Source organism: Molossus molossus, unplaced genomic scaffold (assembly GCF_014108415.1).
Source record: "Molossus molossus isolate mMolMol1 unplaced genomic scaffold, mMolMol1.p scaffold_m16_p_15, whole genome shotgun sequence".
Classification (NCBI taxonomy): domain Eukaryota; kingdom Metazoa; phylum Chordata; class Mammalia; order Chiroptera; family Molossidae; genus Molossus; species Molossus molossus.
In genome coordinates this window covers 9,878,273-9,897,887 of record NW_023425350.1, presented here as the reverse complement: position 1 = coordinate 9,897,887, position 19,615 = coordinate 9,878,273, and the positions used below count along the sequence as shown (strand labels likewise).

At 41.4% G+C, this 19,615-nt stretch overlaps 1 protein-coding gene and 1 non-coding gene across 6 annotated transcripts; both read left to right on the top strand.

Moving 5' to 3' along the window:
- Window positions 1-892: 892 nt before the first annotated feature.
- On the top strand, window positions 893-16,549 carry NT5C1B (5'-nucleotidase, cytosolic IB). Of its 5 annotated transcripts, none has more exons than XM_036262835.1 (10): window positions 893-925; window positions 2,709-2,795; window positions 3,178-3,309; window positions 3,883-4,017; window positions 5,876-6,352; window positions 6,807-6,974; window positions 8,590-8,719; window positions 11,111-11,233; window positions 11,621-11,805; window positions 16,217-16,549. In XM_036262835.1, exons 1-10 carry the CDS (start codon window positions 893-895, stop codon window positions 16,547-16,549), a joined length of 1,803 nt encoding a protein of 600 aa, XP_036118728.1. The 5 variants fall into 5 exon arrangements, with proteins under 5 accessions (XP_036118728.1, XP_036118727.1, XP_036118726.1 ...); XM_036262834.1 differs by having other exon boundaries at window positions 3,127-3,309; XM_036262833.1 differs by having other exon boundaries at window positions 3,127-3,309; window positions 3,883-4,024; window positions 5,877-6,352.
- On the top strand, window positions 7,597-7,699 carry LOC118631277. Its single transcript, XR_004959766.1, has one exon. It is a non-coding gene; the product is annotated as a U6 spliceosomal RNA (small nuclear RNA).
- Window positions 16,550-19,615: the final 3,066 nt, after the last annotated feature.

Sequence of the window (19,615 nt, the reverse complement as noted above, 5' to 3'; positions counted from 1 at the left end):
TATCTAGAAGACTTCTTGGAGGACTTTGATGGAAGCTGCCCCAAATCTCCCGATATTCAAACTAAGCTATCGATTCCAATGTCTCAATCCATGATGGTTTGACCAACACAGGTTGGCATGGAACTTGAGTGAAGATAAAATCAGAACTGGAAAATGCAGAGCATTATAGGAGCCTATAAACCTAAGTTGGGGGCTGGATTTTACATATTCTTCTCCGTGTGTACACAAGAGGAACATATGTGTGTTTAAATGTTTAAGGCGGGGGCAAACAGCAGGAGGGAAGTGCAAGCATCATGTGTCACACCGTGTCTAGCCACAGGGGAAGAGCTTTGGCCTTGTGCAATGGAAATGGTCTTGTTGTGAAAGCAACACCAACACTACAGCTAAATTCAAGTCTAAACTCCATATCTAGAACAAACTCTCAGCTGTCAAATTAGTCTCTAGATTTGCAGAAAGTTCTCCAAAATCTGTCAGGACGGACAATAATAAATGATTGGGTCTACAAATTAGTCTGTCATTAACTTTGGCAGTCCCAGCAAATGTACGGCCATCAATGGGACTGATGTGCCTAGTGACATGGTAATGCTAAAAGAGACACAGAAAGAAGGAATCAGTAATGTTGACATTTCTACATATTAAATATCTGAACATTGTTTAGACATCAATTCCTAAAGATCTGGACAATGATTATGAGTGGATGTACTCATATATGAATAAATAATATTACTATTTTTTATTGGCACATATTCACAGTTTGTTACTATGGAACCTCATATGATGTCATAAATTTGACATTCTATGCAAGCCTAGACCGAGCCACAGAAACAACAGGAAATGGAGCTGGGGAGATGAACACCTACATAACAGCAAAAGTATTTCAGCAGTTAAAGAAATGAGTCAAACATCTCTCAAACAGAAAAAGAAGGTAAGTGAATGAAACATCCCAGAATCTTACCAAAGAGCCAAGGAAAAGAAGTAGGTACCAGTCCATCATTACCTCTGGAACTTCTCTTAAACAATCTAATTATTTCAGATGCCAACTACATGTAGAGAAAATGGAGGGAAAAGTAAACGAAACACAATGAGAAGATGCCGACTACATGTAGAGGAAAAGGAGATTAAAGCATGTAGTATATGTCAGCCCAAAGGCAGCATTTACTGAGTATATGATCATATTTTAGTTGTAAGAGGAGAAAACAGTTGTATCTTTGAAGAATGCACAGCCTACTGGGACAGGGGACACATACAATACAATGCAGTGCTCTGTAAAAGCATGTACAAAAGACAGAGAAACACAAGAAGGATTAACTCTGGGGACCTTCCCCAGGTCACAATGAGGTAGGTTTGAAAAATATTAAAGGGAAGAGGAGATTACAAGTAAATAGGGTGGTATATAGGCAAGTACAATTCATTTGGCAAAGAAGAACATCGAGATAAAGTATAGAGTGGAGGGCATGCAAGTTAGCAGTAAAGAGGATACACCAGAAGGCCCCTGGTCTATCTATCCAAGTGAATGAAGAGTGTATCCAGAAATAAAATACAATTACATTTATGTTTTATAAGGTCATCCTAAATAAATGGTGTGTATGGATCTAAAAGTTGGGAAGATTTGAAGCCATGAAACCTGATCAAAAAGGCTATATTCTAAGAATCTAGACCCGTGACGATCTGAGGCCTGGAACAAGGCAATAACAATAGGAATGGAGAAGGACTGGATTTAAAATATCTTTTGGAGTTACAAGTGATGGGATTTTATGGTGATGGTGCGCGGTTGATGAGAAAAATTGTAGGATTAGTTCCAGGATCACACACTCTGCCATTCTCTGCTCTCACAGACTGATTCAACACTGATCAGATTTTCCTGAGTTAAGGCACAGAGCACAAAGAAATGAGTAGACTGCCCCATGCACTCTGGCCTAAGCTACAAGTTGAGCTCCTTAAATAAATAACACTAATCTTGATCACATTACAGCTATCAAATTAGCATACAATGACACAATACAACAGTATTTCTCTCAATTGAAAATGAAAAGAATCATTTGAATAGGGATCCATGAAGAGTTATTTTCTTGTGCTCTCCTACACGGTCTCCTTAGTTTGTTAATAAGAAACCTTTCGCTCTAGATGCTGTGTGCAATTAGGTCCTCTGAAAGCAGGCATGTCTGTCAAAGATCCACACCGGATCTGCACAGGATTAAGGTCCTTGAGTTTAAAAGTCAGACTGGTACTGGTGAGGTTTAGATCCACAGAAAATAGGACTTAAGGTTTATTATGAAAATAAGAGAAGTTTCAATTCTGCATGGCAAAAATGAAAGTTCCATGAGTGGCAATCTTCAGAGTAATGGAAGAAAAAAGAAAGAAAGAAGGTATTCTGTGTGAGTAACCTCACATTTGAATCCAAGTATTGCTCACCCCTGGAAAATTCTCCCATAACATATCCCATATTACAATTTTTTAAATAATAAATGCTCCATGCCTTGAACCTATAAGCCACCAAATTTCTACCTTAAAAATTATTAATATTGTGATATTTACTCATGCTTAGTAGAAGAGTAGAACAGGGCAAAAAATAGTGTCAAGCTTTACATATTTTTTTATACTGGCAAAGAGACGAATGCTAATTTTAATTTATCCTTTTATTCCCAAGGCCCAGGTTTCTAACGCCCATGAGATTAAAATTAATAAACATTCTTTGTTTCCATATTAAGAATGATTCTGCAACGAAATACTCAAGAGACAGCTTAGAAACAGAGAAAAAACGGGACTCTGAGAAATCAGTTCGTCTGAGCACACAGGTGAGCTGACCTCTTTATGTTGGTGAGAGAATTAAACAGCAGAATGCACAATAGAAAATATTAGGGGGAAGGGAGTTCTGGGGGACTAAGCTATTGAGGTTTGTATTAAGGGATTCTTAATGCCCCTCAAAGAGAGGTTAAGGAAAAGCTAGGGAAAGCTGGTCCCTGCCTTCCCTACAGTACACATCCCCATGTTCACAAAGAAAATACAGTGTAGAAACCATAACCGCCTCCTCTGCTCAGCCTGTGGGAGGAGACTGGTCTTGGTTCAGATCAGGGAGGGAAAGGGAGTCTGGCCATCGCATTGACCATTTTCTGCACAATCTTTCAGATGAGGCATGCAGTCAATCCGAATCACTGGCTGAGATGCTGCCCCATGCGTGGTCACCTGGCATGTAGACACTGCCATAGTGCAGCTGAGGGACCAGTCCTTCTTGGCCCCTGCCGCACAATACGCATTTATATTCACATGTGCCTGTGGTGGGAACAGGGCCAGCAGATCACCACGATCAGGGTGAGCAGAGATGAAACTACTGATTCTGTAGGGGAGCCACAGTCAGTCTGGGTGAGGGGAAGGGTATGGGACGCAGAGACCCCCACTTGCCTCTCCATGGTCTCCTTCGGTGTTGCCCCTCCCCGAGGGAGTGCTAGAGCTCTCTGTTCCCCTGGAGACCACTGCAGCCCTGTTCAGATACCAGCTGCCCTCGTATTTGCAGTCTGTCAAATGGTAGATAGGTCTTCCAGCATCTGTTAATGGGCTTATCCTTAAGGGGCGTTGTGAGGAAAGGGAGAAAAAAACGGTCAACTTTAATATAAGAGTGACAGGTGAAAAATATGAGATGTCAGCTTTGTTTCTTGGTTTTGAATGCTCTTCCAGGTGTGTCCTCAGCTGCTCCTCAGGGCAGTGAGGGTCGCGCCAGGGCTAGACTAGTACACTAGGGCCGAGACCGAATTAAGGGCATAGTGGCCCGCGGTCTTCTCAGTGGGTGCTGCTATGGTTAGCCTGATGTAGCTATTCTGTAGACATGAGCGTGGGAGGAGTGGGTGGTGGCGTATTACACCCCTGGGTCTCTTCTCTCCTCAAAAGGGATCACAAGAAGTATTGCCAAAGGCAGATTCTCGAGGGTACATCGTGCGAAATCAGTGGTCTGGAACTTCACGGAGCGCATCCACCAGAGCTGCATCAGTAGACGAGTCCAGAAGCAAGAGCACCAATCTTAAGGTAGAAATGGAGATGAAAGGATGGAGGTCACGACAGCATGATAATAACAGTAATAATAATACTGATCATGACGACGGTTAACATTTATTGATTTTTTTTTTTATCCTCACTCAAGGGCATTTTTGCGTTTATGTTCACATAGAGCAGGAGGGAGAGAGGAGGGAAGAGAGAGAGAGAAACATCGACACGAAAGAGACACAACTGGTTGCCACCCTAACGACTCCAACCGGGCTGGGGACAAACTGCAAGTGAGGTATGTGCCCTTAGTGGGAACTGAACCTGGGCCTCTCTGGTCTGCGGGCCATGCTCTAACCACTGAGACATACTGGCCAGGGCTATTGATGCTTTCTATGTGCCAGCCCCTGTTCTATACAGTTTACATGATTTAGTTAATTTAGCCCTGATGACCCCCACCCCTTAAGCTCTATTTTACAGTTGGAAAAAACACAGAATAACTCATCTAAGATTTCACATTAATAATGGAAAAAAAAATAAATTAATTAAAACCTAAGGTCACTACATCTATAAGCCATACATACACGTAATGATTAAACTCTATGGTTTCTCCTTCCTTTCTTTCTTCATTCAACAACTGAATACTCAAGGCTAAGAAAGGGGGTTGTGGGAAGGTCAACAAAGTAGATAAATTGTTGAAGAGCATTAGATTGTGTATCACTTTGGGCCCTTAAGTAAGCCTGGCCATATAGGAAGAAAAAGTTAGTTTTGAGATTAAGTCTTTGGTCGCAAAGAGTAGCACAGATCCAGCCACTGGGAAAACGTGTACCCTTGCCAACCCATCTATCTCAGTGAGGACTGGCTCAGTAATCTAGCCAACAGAACGCTTTTCAAAACATGTGAAACAACCATAAAAACCTAAATAATAGGTGGATGCTTAATAATTTGTTACACATCTTAGTAAAGAGTCCTTTCTCTAGGATGGTTCCTTCCTATTTAGGAAGACTATTCTCTCCACATGAGCTCAGCAGACACACAAAGTCCCAAAGGCAGAAGGGAGACCCTCAGTTCTCCAGCCTAGTAACCTTCCTTCAATCACTGCCCTAGTCACAGGGCAGATGTGGAGAGAGATGTCTCTGAGGTGCTCTGTAGTCTTCTGGTGGGAACATCTGGTCTAGGTGCTCATGGAGTTCGCTGGAGGTCACAGATGGAGGCAGTGGCAAGCGAGGTCCCTTACTCAAGCCTACCTGGAAGGCTTGGACTGGGCAGGTATACACAAAGAAGTCAAATAACATAAGTTTGCAAACTGTGTGCCATTCACCTAAGTCAAGAAAGAGGGTCTGGCCCTGGCCGGTTTGGCTCAGCGGTTAGAGCGTCGGCCTGCGGTCCGGAGAGACCCGGGTTCGGTTCCCGCTAAGGGCATGTACCTCGGTTGCAGTTTGTCTCCGGCCCTGGTCGGTCGTGTGGGTGGCAGCCATTCGATGTGTTCCTTTCATATTGATGTTTCTCTCTCTCTGTTCCTCTCTCTCCCTCCCACTCTACCTGAAAAAAAAAATAGAAAAATGTCCTCAGGTGAGGATAAAGAAAAAAGAAAGAGGGTCTGTGTCCCAGCTACTAAAATAAAAATTTTAAAAAGTGTGATATGCTAATGGGGGCCTGGGTGAATCTAGGGAGCAATGAAAGCTGACTGTGTCTGGGTCTATTTAACAGAAATGTCTAGTACCTGGAGCCTGGAAATGTCTAAGCCCCTTTAAGCCCCACTTAAAAAGAGCTGAGATGCACCAGGATCCAATAAGGGCTAGGAATGGAACAGAGGAAAGGGGACAGCTCCTTGACTCCTGCTGCAGATGGAGACCGGGACCCCAGGGCACATGGCACTCAGATGCCCATTTTCTTGCTCCAGGTCCCCACAAGCTCCACAACCTCCCGGACTTCATCCACCTCCCACAGCCAGCAAGAGTTCCAGCAGGAGCTGTCTGAGCAGGTCTCCCCGCCCACACCGCCCGTGCTGCACACACCGCCCGTGCCTGTGGACTCCAATCCTCCCACGCCCCCAGAGCCCCAGCCTCAGCCCTTGCTGGCATCCAGGCGCAGCACCAAGATGCACGAGAACCACGACACCTGGGGGCACAGCACGGTGCGGGATATCCGGGACCCACGGGACGTGCGCGACCCGCAGCCGCGGGAATACCCACGCACACCACCCCCCGAATGGAAGTCCTACACCCAGCGCAGGCCCACCTACTCCTCTCAACTGGACCGCGACTGCCTGTCCGACCTGACCCGGCAGCGGGAGGACGAGAACGACGATGAGGAAGCCTACTGGTCATCTGTGAAGACATTGTATGAGAAGACCCCCAGCTGCTCACGCCCCCGGCCGGTGAGCAGAGCCCACGGACCCCTGTGCCCTGGGTGCCCCCCGCACAGCCCCACAGCCCTCACCTCTCCCAGCAACCCTCCTCTCCCAGCTGTGGGGAAGTCCAAGTCAGTCCCGCACCTGCCTCCTGCAGCCCTGGCGGCGGTGGGGGGGGGGGGGGGGTCTCCAGCATCCCAGTGCTGCAAGCAAGGGCCCAGCTGTTTCCCCACAGCCCTCACCTCTCCCAGCAACCCTCCTCTCCCAGCTGTGGGGAAGTCCAAGTCAGTCCCGCACCTGCCTCCTGCAGCCCTGGCGGCGGGGGGGGGGGGGGGGGGGGGGGGGGGTCTCCAGCATCCCAGTGCTGCAAGCAAGGGCCCAGCTGTTTCCTCCCCCTCTGCCCTGGGATGAGCCCGATTCCTGATCCTTTCCGGTCTGTGGGACTGCCCCCCGCCCCCAACTCTGGCTCCTCTGTCTGCAGCCCAAACCCAAGCATGCTATCACCATCGCTGTGTCATCCCGGGCTCTCTTCAACATGCTGGATGGCAGAAAGATCTATGAGGAAGAGGGTCTGGAAAAGTACATGGAATATCACCTCACCAACGAGAACGTCATCCTAACCCCAGGGCCCGCATTTCGCTTCGTCAAGGTACTGTGCACGTGTTGCTGTCCCCAGACCTTGGAAGGCAGGGGAGAAGCCATGCAGACTCTTGGGATCTCATCCAGGGTTCCTCCTAATCCCTAAGCCACCTTGGTCAGTCCTGCCCTTCCAGTTGACCCCAGATGAGTTTGTTCTTTCACACAGGCTGCCAGCCTGCCGAGGAAGGGACTCTAGCCCTACGCTTGAGATGCTGAGCTTTCCCAAGTGGGGTCCTAATCATGAGACCTGTAAAGAAACCTCTGTCCCGTCCCTAGAAGGGGCAGTAGCCAGAAGCAATGAGTTTGCAATTCCGAGCACTAGTAGAAATAAAATGCCTCCTTAAAATGGGATGAAATTCACTTTTGCTGCTTTTGCCCCAAATAACCCTTTCAAGATGTTCATGGCACTTAGGACCATGATTTTAATAAAGTAGGTTCTCTAAATTTATACAAAAATGCATAGCACTTTAACTGTGATCCCCTATATGACTTAAACAATTATTACACAATAGCATCATTACCGGGCAGAAACGAATGACTCTCCTACAAGTTGTAAGTAGAAAGTACTTATGGGGCATGGGAGGAGCATGGGAGGAAACCACTTCTACAGACTCCTGCTTCAAAATCGAGAAGTGCTCTTTGGCAACTCATACACTAAACCTGGAACAGTACAGACCATTAGCATGGCCCCTGTGCAAGGCTAACATGCAAATTCATGCAGCATTTTATATTTTTCACAATACAAAATAATCATCAACCAAAGTGCACATCGATAGATGATTAGATAAAGAAGATGTGGTACATATACACAATGGGATGTTACTTAACTATAAAAAAGAATGAATTCTTACCATTGGCAACAACATGGACGGACCTAGCAGGTATTATGCTAAGTAAGTCGGGCAGAGAAAGACAAGTTCCATATGATTTCACAGAATAAAGAACAGAATAAATGAAAAAACAAAAAAGAATCAGACTCATAGATACAGAGAACTGAGGGTTGCCAGAGAGGAGAGGTTTGGGGGATTGGGTGAAAAAATGGGGAGGGATTAAGAAGTATGTTTTGGTAGTTACAAAATAGACACACGGATGTAAAGTACAGCATAGGGAATATAGTCAATGATATTGTAATAAGTATGTATGATGCCAGGTACATACTAGAATTATCAGGGGATCACATCATAAATTATATAAATCGTCTGACCACTGGCTGTACACCTGAAACTGGTATAAAATGATACTGAATGTGAACTGTAATTGAAAAATAAAAATACAATCATCAGATGATCAAGAAAGGCAGATTTTATAAAACAAACAAAAAATAAAGCATAAAAGGGCTACCTGATCCTTTTCTCTACCTACCCCACAGAGACAATGCTAGTAGACCAAATGTTGTAACAGTTTCAACAAATATTACCTATATATTCATTAATCATTAGCTGAAGTCCTGTGAGAGGCATAAAATAGAGAAATTAATAACATAAACCCGCCTTAAAGGAGCCATAATCTCTCAGTGAAGAGTCTCCAAAGCTTGGATTTGACACTAATGAGATCCCTTCTCTCCAGACCCCCAGTGTCCACCTTGCCTGGCCCTCTTTACACATGATCATGTTTGTAACCTACAGGCCCTGCAGCATGTCAATGCTAGACTCCGTGATCTGTACCCTGATGAACAGGACTTATTTGATATTGTACTGATGACTAATAACCATGCCCAAGTGGGAGTGCGGCTTATAAACAGCGTCAATCACTATGGTAAGTAAAATAAATACCATGTGGAAGAACAGCTCGCTGCTCTGGAAGAGAGAAGCCATGTTATTTTGCTAACTGTGGCCTAACTAATGCAGTGTCTTTGATATTGACACCCCCTTCTGCGTGAGGAATGTTTATTTGCCTATGTCAGAACAAGAGAGGCCATGTTCATTTTTAACTTCAGCAAAGAGTTGGGTCCAAAGCTCTGGACTTAACTTGTCAAGTGTGAATTTCAAAGTCTTAATCCCAGGTCTTGCAATATATTTCTGTTTTATGTTTTTCACTTCTGAACTTGACTTCAAGGAGCCATCAACCCAGAGGCTTTCACTGTGTGATCAAACTTCTTGCTCACCACAGATATATGTTAAAGGTTTAAAGGTTTTCACCTTGCCTTTCCACTCTTAAACTCTGATTTTCCCTGGCTGCTCTCCCCACACATCAAAAGTCTCTTCGAGGCATTTCCATCAATGTGCAGGAGACTTTAAGAGAAAGTCCCCCTTCTTCCTGTTATGGGATTACCTGACTTCTTATTTGGGGACTTTTAGCTATTTTCTAAGTGACATCAGTTTTATGGATATGTCAAGAAAAATTAAGGTGTACATTTGGCATATTGAAATTCTTAGTTGAAATTGGGCATATTTACAAATAATCAAGATATATTACAAGTTATGAGTTTTATATTGTCCTAACTGCATGCTTTAAGAAATGTTTACCTTTCAAAATGCAGCCTTCTTAGTGTTATGACATGAAAAGAACATATATAAAAGGTTTAGCATAGGAGTGGGGGGGTGAGATAAACCACAGAATTTATATGCATAAATGCGTAAGCAATGTATAGACAACAATGCTAGTGGGGGGTGGCTGGATCAGGAGAAGGGTGATAGGAGGAAAAAAGGAGGGAGGTTTAGCATAGATGACTGGCATAGATTAGTTACTCAATAAAGTGCACCTATTATTTGATTTAGTGGGCGATTTAAGTCTTATCTATCCCTCACCACACTGAGCCCATCAAAGGTAATAGCATAAAAAAATCATTGTTATTCACCTATTAAATCTGCTCATTAACTGACTGAGCCCAATCTTCTCATGCAGTCTTGTTCATGGAATAACCACCTTTCACTTGCCTTCTCTGGGCGCTGAAGGCAATTTGTATATCTCTCTACGATCTTTGTTACATTATAATTATCTGTTTACAAGCCTGGCTCCTCAGTGAACTGTTATCTTTTTGAGATGAGGGACACTATTCTGGTCATTTTTAAAGCCCCAGTGCTTTAGTAATTTCTGATCACTAAATGAATATAATTAAGAATTTGTGGAGCATAGTTTTGTGCCACTTATGCCTAATGTTGGCTTAAGTGAAAAGTGAGAGTATTTTGTTAATACCACAACAAATACTAGCACCTCAACTCTGGATGGACCCTACTGTCTTGGTCCATATAGGTGATAGACTCAAAATTATGCTTTTTATTATATGCAGCCACTCCATTTATCACATTTCTAAAAACACTTTGAATGGGTACATATATGCATAATGTTATACTATTTAATTATTCACACATCGTTGAACAATGTTTTGCTTTTATAAATAATCCTGCATAAATCTTTATCTGAGTTTCAGATTATTCCCTTAGAATAAACTAAAAAAAGTAATCCTAGGTCAAAATGTTATAAACCTGTTAAAAGTTCTTGATATATTTTTTCAAATTACTTTTTAAATAGCCTGTACCAGTTTATGCTTTTGTCCATAGTGTATTCAGGTGCTTATTTTACAAACCTCTCACCAACTTGTTATTTTTTTAAAAAATTTGATTTAAAAGACATTTGATGATATATTAGTGTTTAGTCTGCTAATAACTGCATTTAAAATTTCAAGTCAGGAAATAGAGACAATTTCAGACCTTTTATTGCTCTTTTTAGAAAACTGTTCAATTCCTGGCACAACTTTTCATTACTATTCTACTGTTACTGAAGAAAGGCAGAGATGGTACTTAAAATAGAGCCACATTTTAACTGTCCCTTGCAACAAGTGAGGAGGCTGTAGCTGAAGGACAAGAGTCAACAGGAACCACAGGTTTCAACAAGATTTTAGGTCTCAGTGTCTTTTTCTGCAATGACCATAATAATGCCGGCCATAGAGTTGTTGTTGTGAGACTCAATGGGCAAGGTCAGTGTAGATGGACTTCATAAATTATTATGCACTGAATACAACTAATAGTATATAAAATATTGGTGCTCAGGAGGTAGTTTTCATTTTCCAATACTGGTACTAAGAAGGTAATGTTAAAACTTCAGTAGGCACTCAGTTATTCCTAAATTGACTCTTATTTGCATTTACAGTAAGTATACTATTGTTAAGTCTCTGACATAACACAATCTTTCTTGCCCGATTAACAGGCTTGCTAATCGACCGCTTCTGTCTGACTGGTGGAAAAAGTCCCATTGGCTATTTGAAGGCATATCTTACCAACTTGTATCTTTCTGCAGATTCTGAAAAAGTTCAAGAAGCAATACAAGAAGGTATTGGTTTGGTTTGATTCCGGTAGTTAATAGACAGGTTTGTGCTAATGTTTCTTCATTGGGCTTCCCAGATGACTGCGGCTTATACCCTTGTTGGACTTTTTAAGGTGTTTCTGCAAGTGGCAGCCTTAAGTTTGTCTTTTAGAGCTTAGACCTTTCTGGAGGTTGACATCCTCAGTGATCATCTGACACCCATTTTACACTTTCCTGTCTACTATAGAAATGGACTCAGTGTGTAGACAACTGTGCTGAGGAGGAATTGAGTCATCAGGGAATAGCTAGAGAGGAAATGTAAGGTCTGGAAGGGCTTATTATTATTTTTTCAATGGTAGAAATGAAATTTCATCATCCTGAGAGGAGTACTGATCAGTCCCCATGGTCTTCCAGGGATTGCCTCTGCAGTCATGTTTGATGGAGGCAAAGACATGGCTTACTGTGACACACAGCTCCGCGTGGCTTTTGATGGAGATGCTGCCCTCTTTGCTGAGGAGCCTGAATGCACTACCAAGGAGCACGGGATGGACAAATTCTATCAACATGACCCAGCATTTGAGAATAAGCCTCTTGCTCAGGTAGGTTCCAAGAGCTCTAATTAATTTTAATCTGCTTATTTTCCAAATTAATGTTTGTTCATTGTGATGTTTTTTAGATTACTTCAGGCAGCTTCTCCTCACTTAGGATCCTTTGCCATTTTCTCCTTTTCTTGTGTGACCTCCTCATTTTGAAGCATCTGCTGCTGACTTTTTAAAAAATGTTAACATTCTTTAAGCTAGCCTTTTGGAAATGTTTCTATGATCTTAGGATGATCACTCCACCCCCACCCCACCCCCCAATTATGGGTAACAGAGGTATTGCGGCCTACCAATAAGCCATTTCTACATACCAGGTTCTGAAAATAGTAAGGTCATTAAACATTTGTTGAACCTCTCCATAACCTCCAACTCAATAAAGGCATTGCTTAATTGAGAATATCTTCAAAACTGACAGCTTGAGTTGAATCAAACAGTGAGCCTCAAATAAGTGTAAACTATGAAAACCTAATCAAACTGAAATGGAATATGTAGGTTTTTTGGAATCAACCCATGAACTGAAGTTGAAGTGCTAAAGTCACGGTCTGAAATGAACAAAACCTACAACTTCTGAACCAAAGGAAATTTGCAGAATCAAAATATTCTCCACACTGAATCTGAATTAATGGATCATTAGGTTTTAATCTATGAATCTTACCAAGAAATTTGACTTCTTCAGCATTTCTTGAACTGTAGATAAACTAAAATATTATATTTTTATTACATTTATAAAAGTATGAATAGACTAATCGAAAGCTGTAAAGTTTTACTGACTAACCTTATATTATAGCAAATGATAGTTAAACTATGTGTGTGTGTGTGTGTGTGTGTGTGTGTGTGTGTGTGTGTTAACTTTATACTCCCTTTCTAAATAGCTCTTTTGGAAAACTTACTCTCATGTTATAAAGTTGTTCAGCATTAACAAAGTTTACTATTGAGAGTAAAATCATTTGTTATATTTTATATATGTCTGCTTTGCTGAAATTTAGAGCTCATTGTATATTAGCCTTTAACTATTATTGAAATGTGGAAGATCTCCAAAAAGAGAACACACAAGATAACCTTAAGATACCATTTCTCATCCCAGATAAATCATACTTTTTAGATTTTTGCATTTATCACTTTTTGCATGTTTTAAATCATTTTTCCCATGAAACAATTGAAATTGAGAAATCCAACACTAGTTACTGCAGGAATACCCAACAAGTTTCTATTAACCATACTTGCTTTCATTATGCAGTAGATAAAAATCAGATTTTACTTGCAAGGGTTAGTTTTTCTATAAAAACCATGCCTTGCCAGATGTGTTTCACTGATGAGAAAGTTATGAGGTATGAGTCCTACCCAAGGCTTTCTAGTATGTTGGTCATGGGGTATAGCCATGGCAATGTGTTAATTGTTTCAAATGGAGGAAATCTGAGAGTCACCAGCAAACAGGACAGCTGGGGAGGATTAATTTGGCCACTCGCAGTGTGGTTTATAAGCCTCCAGTGTGGTACCATGACTAGTAATGGATGTCTCCTGATTTGATCTCTACTTTGTCTCAGCATTCTGACAGTCACTCCAGGTATCTATGTGTGTTGTCTGTGGGGATGGGGGGTGGGGGTGTGTGTTTTAACCAGAGCTTTTGAGGTATAATTTACATACAGTAATATTGATCACTTTTAGTGGGTGGTTCTAAGAGTTTTTATAAATGCATACAGTTGTGAAACTACAATCAAACTCAAAATACCCAACATACAAAATTCTCTTGTGCCTTCTCAGATATTACATATATTTTGTTAGATTTATTCCTAAATATTTCATAACTTTTGGTGCTATTGTAAATGATACTTTAATTTTTTTTTAATTTCTGAGTTCATTATTACAAATATAAAGAAATGCAACTGGTTTTTGTATATTGACTTGCATCCTGCAATTTTGTTGAAGTCACTTGTTAGTCACAGCAACATTTTTGTAGAGTATATGACTGTCTAACCTCTATGCTGTATACCTGAAACTAATACAAAATAACAATGGATGTACAATGTAATAAAAAATAAAATTTAAAATAGTTTTAAAGAAAGGACAGTTGAACACTACCTATAAGATCATATGGAAAGCCCTGGCCAGTTTGGCTCAGCAGTTAGAGCGTCGGCCTGTGGTCCGGAGAGACCCGGGTTCGGTTCCCGCTAAGGGCACGTACTTCGGTTGCAGTTTGTCCCCGGCCCTGGTTGGTCGTGCGGTGGCAGCCACTCGATGTGTCCCTTCACGTCGATGTTTCTCTCTCTCTCTCTCCCTTCCTCTCTCTCCCTCCCACTCTATCTGTACAAAAAATGGAAAAATATCCTCGGGTGAGGATAAAAAAAAAAAAAAATCATATGGAAAGAAAATATAAATCACATGTTCTATATCCAGCCAAAAATTCATTCAAACAAAAAGGAAACAGGTCAACAGTTGAGAGCATGCAATATTCTCAGGGATCTTATTTCCATAAAACAAGTACTAGATGACATGTTTTGGTTAATATGTAGATGACTATAAACACAAATGCACAAATTGATATGGAATATAATTAATCATAAAACCAAACTAAAACAATTGTAGGGATTAGGGAGCAGAAAAGAAAGTACACATTATGTGCCCTTATACAGAAATGATATAACTAATGAAAACTGGAACAACATGGAGGAAAAAGGTCTAAGGAAGAGTAAGTATGCTAATATCTTCAGTTACAATGGCTGATCAAAGTATATAATGTAAAGCTGATAAATAGAAATATGAGAGCCCTGGCCAGTGTAAGCATTGGCCACCGGACCAAAGGGCTGTGGGTTCGACCCCCAGCTCTTATCAGGGTGCATGCAGGAGGCAACCAACCGATGTCTCTCTCACACATTGATGTTTCTCTCTCTCTCTCTCGCTCCTTCCCTGCCTCCTTCCCTTTCATTCTCTCTAAAAATCAATTAAAAAAATATCCTTGGATGAGGATTTTAAAAATTAAAAATAGAAATATGAGAATCTTTCATAATGCAAATGTAAACAAGTAAAATTGGATGGATGAAGAAGAAATAGAGGATAAGAGAGAGTAAAAAAAAATACCCTAATTTCACTATTTCTCATTGTAAAAAATAATAGATCTTGGATTTTTAAGAAATAGAGTACTGAGGATAGTATGTAAAGTTATAGTTATAAAGGTAACTAAGTGTCCATCAGTAGATGAGTGGATAAAACAGCTGTGGTACATTTACACAATGAAATACTATGCAGCTGAAAAATCTCTTACCCCTTTGAGACGACATGGAGGGACCTGGAAAGTATTATGCTAAGTGAAATAAGCCAGTCAGAGAAAGACAGGTATCACATGATCTTACTTATTTGTGGAATATAATGATAAAAATAAGCTGACAAACAAAATAGATCCAGAGACATGGAAGTAGATAACAGACTAACAAACCTCAGAGGGAAGGGGGGATGGCAGGGTCAGAAAGAGGTAAAACAAAGAACTATATGCATATATGCATAACCAATAGACACAGAAAACAGTGAGGTGAAAGTAGGTGGGGGGCGGGAGCAGGGAAGAGGGTGTCAATTGGAGTAAAAAATGGAGGAACATCTGTAATACTTTCAACAATAAAGATAAATAAGTAAATAAAGGAACCAATAGAAGAAAATAACATAAACCTTCCTAAATCTTAAAAGAAACACACATACACACATGCATCAAACAAATACACTTAATAGTAAACAATCTTTTAAAATCTTTAAACATGAAAAATATAATTACCTCGTATATTTGTAATACCAATAAATATCAATGTCTTAAAACTCAACTTTTGTTTTAAAAATTAAGACTTCCAGATTGGATCACATTGCAAAATCCAATTCTATGCTCTATACCATAGAACTATGGCTAAAACTAAGTGTTTAGAAACGTTGAAGATAAAAGTTAGTGTGATGATATACAAAGTATTTGTAAATATAAGACAAGACTGGATTCAAGCCAACAAGGCATGAAACAAGATAAAGGAGAATACTTCATATGGTGAAAATGTGCAATTCACAAAAGCAAATTAATAGAGTAGTGCTTTTGGTAATTAACAACTTTATTTAGAGTATCCCACTTTGCCATCAAAAGTTTACGTCTGTTGCCTTGGTTTAACTTTTCAATAGAAACTTATTTTACTCTTAAAAGTATCTGTGTTGAGACAATAAATTATATAATCATCCTGCATTTATTAGAGGAATGCAAGGATGGTTCCATATAAGAAACTATATTCACATACATGCAAGGAGTTTCAGCATTGTAGCATGAGCTTTATAATAATACTGCATGAAGTCTTATATCCTTTTATAAGCTCTTATAAGCCTCTGCTTTTTCAGCATTCACTTCATTTGTTTCACTAGATCACAACTGTGACATGCGTTCCTTTTACAGGGTCCCTTAAAAGTCTTCCTGGAAGATTTAGGCAGACTGCAGAAGAAGTTTTATGCCAAAGACCAACGGTTATGTTGCCCTATCCGGACCTACCTGGTTACAGCCAGAAGTGCAGCCAGTTCAGGTGCCAGAGTGCTGAAAATTCTTCGCCGCTGGGGTCTAGAGATAGATGAGGCCCTTTTCCTTGCTGGAGCCCCCAAAGGTCCCATCTTGGTAAAAATACGACCCCACATCGTCTTTGATGACCGCATGTTCCATATTGAAGGGGCACAGAAATTGGGCACCAACTCAGCTCATGTACCTTATAGCATTAATCAAAAATTGAACAATTAGAGATGGGGAGGAGAAATAAAGCAGTGAGTCTGGTATTACAGAAGCCACTTCTTGTGGATCTCTAGGGTAATTAGTTAGGTATTTCAGAAAACTGGACCTCAGAACTTAGTTCATTTAGAAAGGTTTACTCTTTTTTTTTTTTAAAACGTGTGAACCTTCAAGTTACCTTCAGGCTCTGTCTCTTTGTGATGTCAATGCTATTGAATACCACCACGCTTACCCTTGTGGACTGTAAGTCATAACGATAACTCTTTAGGATGAGTTTATAACTTGAATGCTTGTATGCTTAAAAGGCTATGTCAGAGCCTACTTGGTCTTACAAAACATTGATCATTTATGGACATTGATAAATAAAATAAATTGTTACAAATCATCATTATAGAATAGTGGTCTTCAAGGGAAGAAAGAGTAGGGTTATGCATACTTCTGAAAATTAGAGCTTTTTAGTCTGTTGCCTCTACGACCAGCCTTTAAATCAATGCAAAATAAAAATGTCACTCCACTTGCATATGTACACCAATTCAGATACTAGTCATTCAGAAATCAGCTGGTTACTCATGTAGGGCACTTTCCCTCTAAGGTGAGCTCCAAACAAAATATCCTAGGAAGGATACTTGGAAGCCTACTTGGTGAGTTTATTGCCTGTGAACAAATTTTTGAAGTCTCTGGCTCTGGGCCTGGCAGGTAGGCCCAATGTTTGTATGGCAAAACAAGCCCTGGCCATGGCTTCAAAGTGTGGTATGAAGTGTAGTGTCCTGAACTTTCATTGTTATCATTCTTTTGTGATTTTTGTTTTGTTCTAAAAAACACTGATAGCCAATTAACTGAAATCTATTACATGATAAGGCATGGTAAGGTGGATATTTTCACATTACCTCATTTTATCATCAAACGTTTCTCACCAAACGTTTGTGATATAATACTGTTACCCTTCTTTTTAATCAATGAAGAAACTAAGATGCAAAAAAAGATAAAATAGCTTGTCTAAGAATGGCAGCTAATACATAGTAGGACTAAGATTCAAAGTCAGGTTTAATTTACTTCAAAAACCATACATATATACTTTCTCTGTGTTATATAGCTTTCCAAACTTAGTTGTTCGTATTGATTCCATGGACATAGGACCCATCCTGAACAGATTAGTCATTCCATTAAATTCTATGCTCAAGCTACACAACAGTTACATAGCAAGTCTGAGACTTCCTCTCCTCTCTTCTCCATACTCTCTTGTTCCTTATACCACTACCTCCATTTTACCCCACCCACAAATGCAATTTCCAGTTTGGATCTAGTCAAAGAAGACCACTGCTGACATGCATCTTTTGATCTGCTTCCTAATTTGATGTAAACCTGTCCAAAATATATCAATCATGACACTCAATGAGTACCTAGTGTTTTCTATGCATTCCCCAATATGAAGTCCACAAGAGAACTCAGACATAATCCCAATCCTTGAGGAAATGTAAAACCTTAACAATATCATAGAGGAAGTCAAATGTGCAAACTCAAATAGCCAACACTAGAGGGCTGTTTGTTCTCAGTGCCAAGTGAGGGTCACACATGAGGTGGAAGCAAATATCTACAAGGGCTGGAAGTGGTCAGGAAATGAAAAGAACTGAGGTGGGCTTTGAAGGACAGAAAACGTATAAAACTGAAGAGGGAGAGGAAACAGATGTGTTCCAGGCTCAGGGATTTTGACAGGGAGCTTCAAAGTATAGAAGGAGAAATAAAGGCCCACCACCCCTTGTGATTTCTGTTCCTGGTGCCTTGTCTAATCCTCAGTGATAGTTAGCTTTCCCACCACTGCACTTCATTCTCAGCACTCCTACGAAACTTTCTTCTGCCATTCTACCCCTTTTCCTTTTGTATTTTGATTAGCATTGCATGCTACATCCTTTACAGATGTAAAGGAGCGGAAGAGAGTTTTACCAAAATCTTACAGGGATTTATTTCAAACTATACACATTGGGAGTTTCCTCTCTTTTCCTCAAGATCCTAAAATGGGGCTGGGACAGTGAATTTTCTGCACCAGCCAGTAAGCACCCTATTTCTCTGTGACTCTCATAGGGCACAGGGGCTGGCACATATTGGCTGGGTAAGTAGATGAACGAATGACCACTTAAGAGTAATTTGGTCTAAAGCCAAAGTCTGCAGCTTGAAGATGGGTCCCTGTGCAATAACCCCTGACGTTTCTGAAGCATGTTCCAGGGTACAGAGCATTTTCTGTTCCACTTATGCATGTAATGGTCTTATGGAGGGGGTGGGAGGTATGTGTGAAGTGGCCTGCTCAGAAGTCTCTGTAAGTGCAAAGTTTTCCTACTGTGTTTCTGCCAGTGTCAAATAAGACCATTTGAGGATGTCCTTTCCTACAGGGACCAGATCAGAATCACCTGAGAACTTGTTGTAAATGCACACTCAGGTCCCATCTGGAACCAATTAAATTCGTAACCCTGGTACTGGGGCCCTGGAATTCCTGATTTTTAGTTTGGTTCTACAAGCCCTTCAGGTGATTCTGATGCGACGCTGAAGCCTGACAACCACTGGTCCATTCTATCTCCAACTGATTCCTGTTGCCAAGTCCTTAGCTTCATTTATGGGGGGCGGGGGGGGGGGGTAGAGCTCTCCCTCAGGCTTAGGTGGGCAGGCACAATTCTTCGGAGGGTGAAAATAAGTGGAACGGAGGGTTAACAAGCGCCGGGAGCCCTTAACAGAAAACACGCTAACAGCCCTTTAGAGTGGGATTTGTAAACCAGCCTGCAGAGAAATCTGCCAATTCAACAGGCATTCACCTGGGGAAGGCCACCACCACTCTGGCATCTCCACGGGGAGGAACCCCAGCCGCCAGAAAACCCGGGGCCTGTGCTCACCCTCCACGCTCAGACTGGGAGCCGCTCCACGGAGGCACCGGGACCCACAGAGCGGTCCTCTTACAACCAATCAGGGGCCCTTGGAAAGGAAACTACAAGTCCCAGCATGCCCCACGCCGCCCCTTCGGGGACGACAGGCCGCGCCCGAGCTCTCCGGGCACAGGTGGCAGCCTCAGCGCGTGCGGTGCGCTGACTCCGG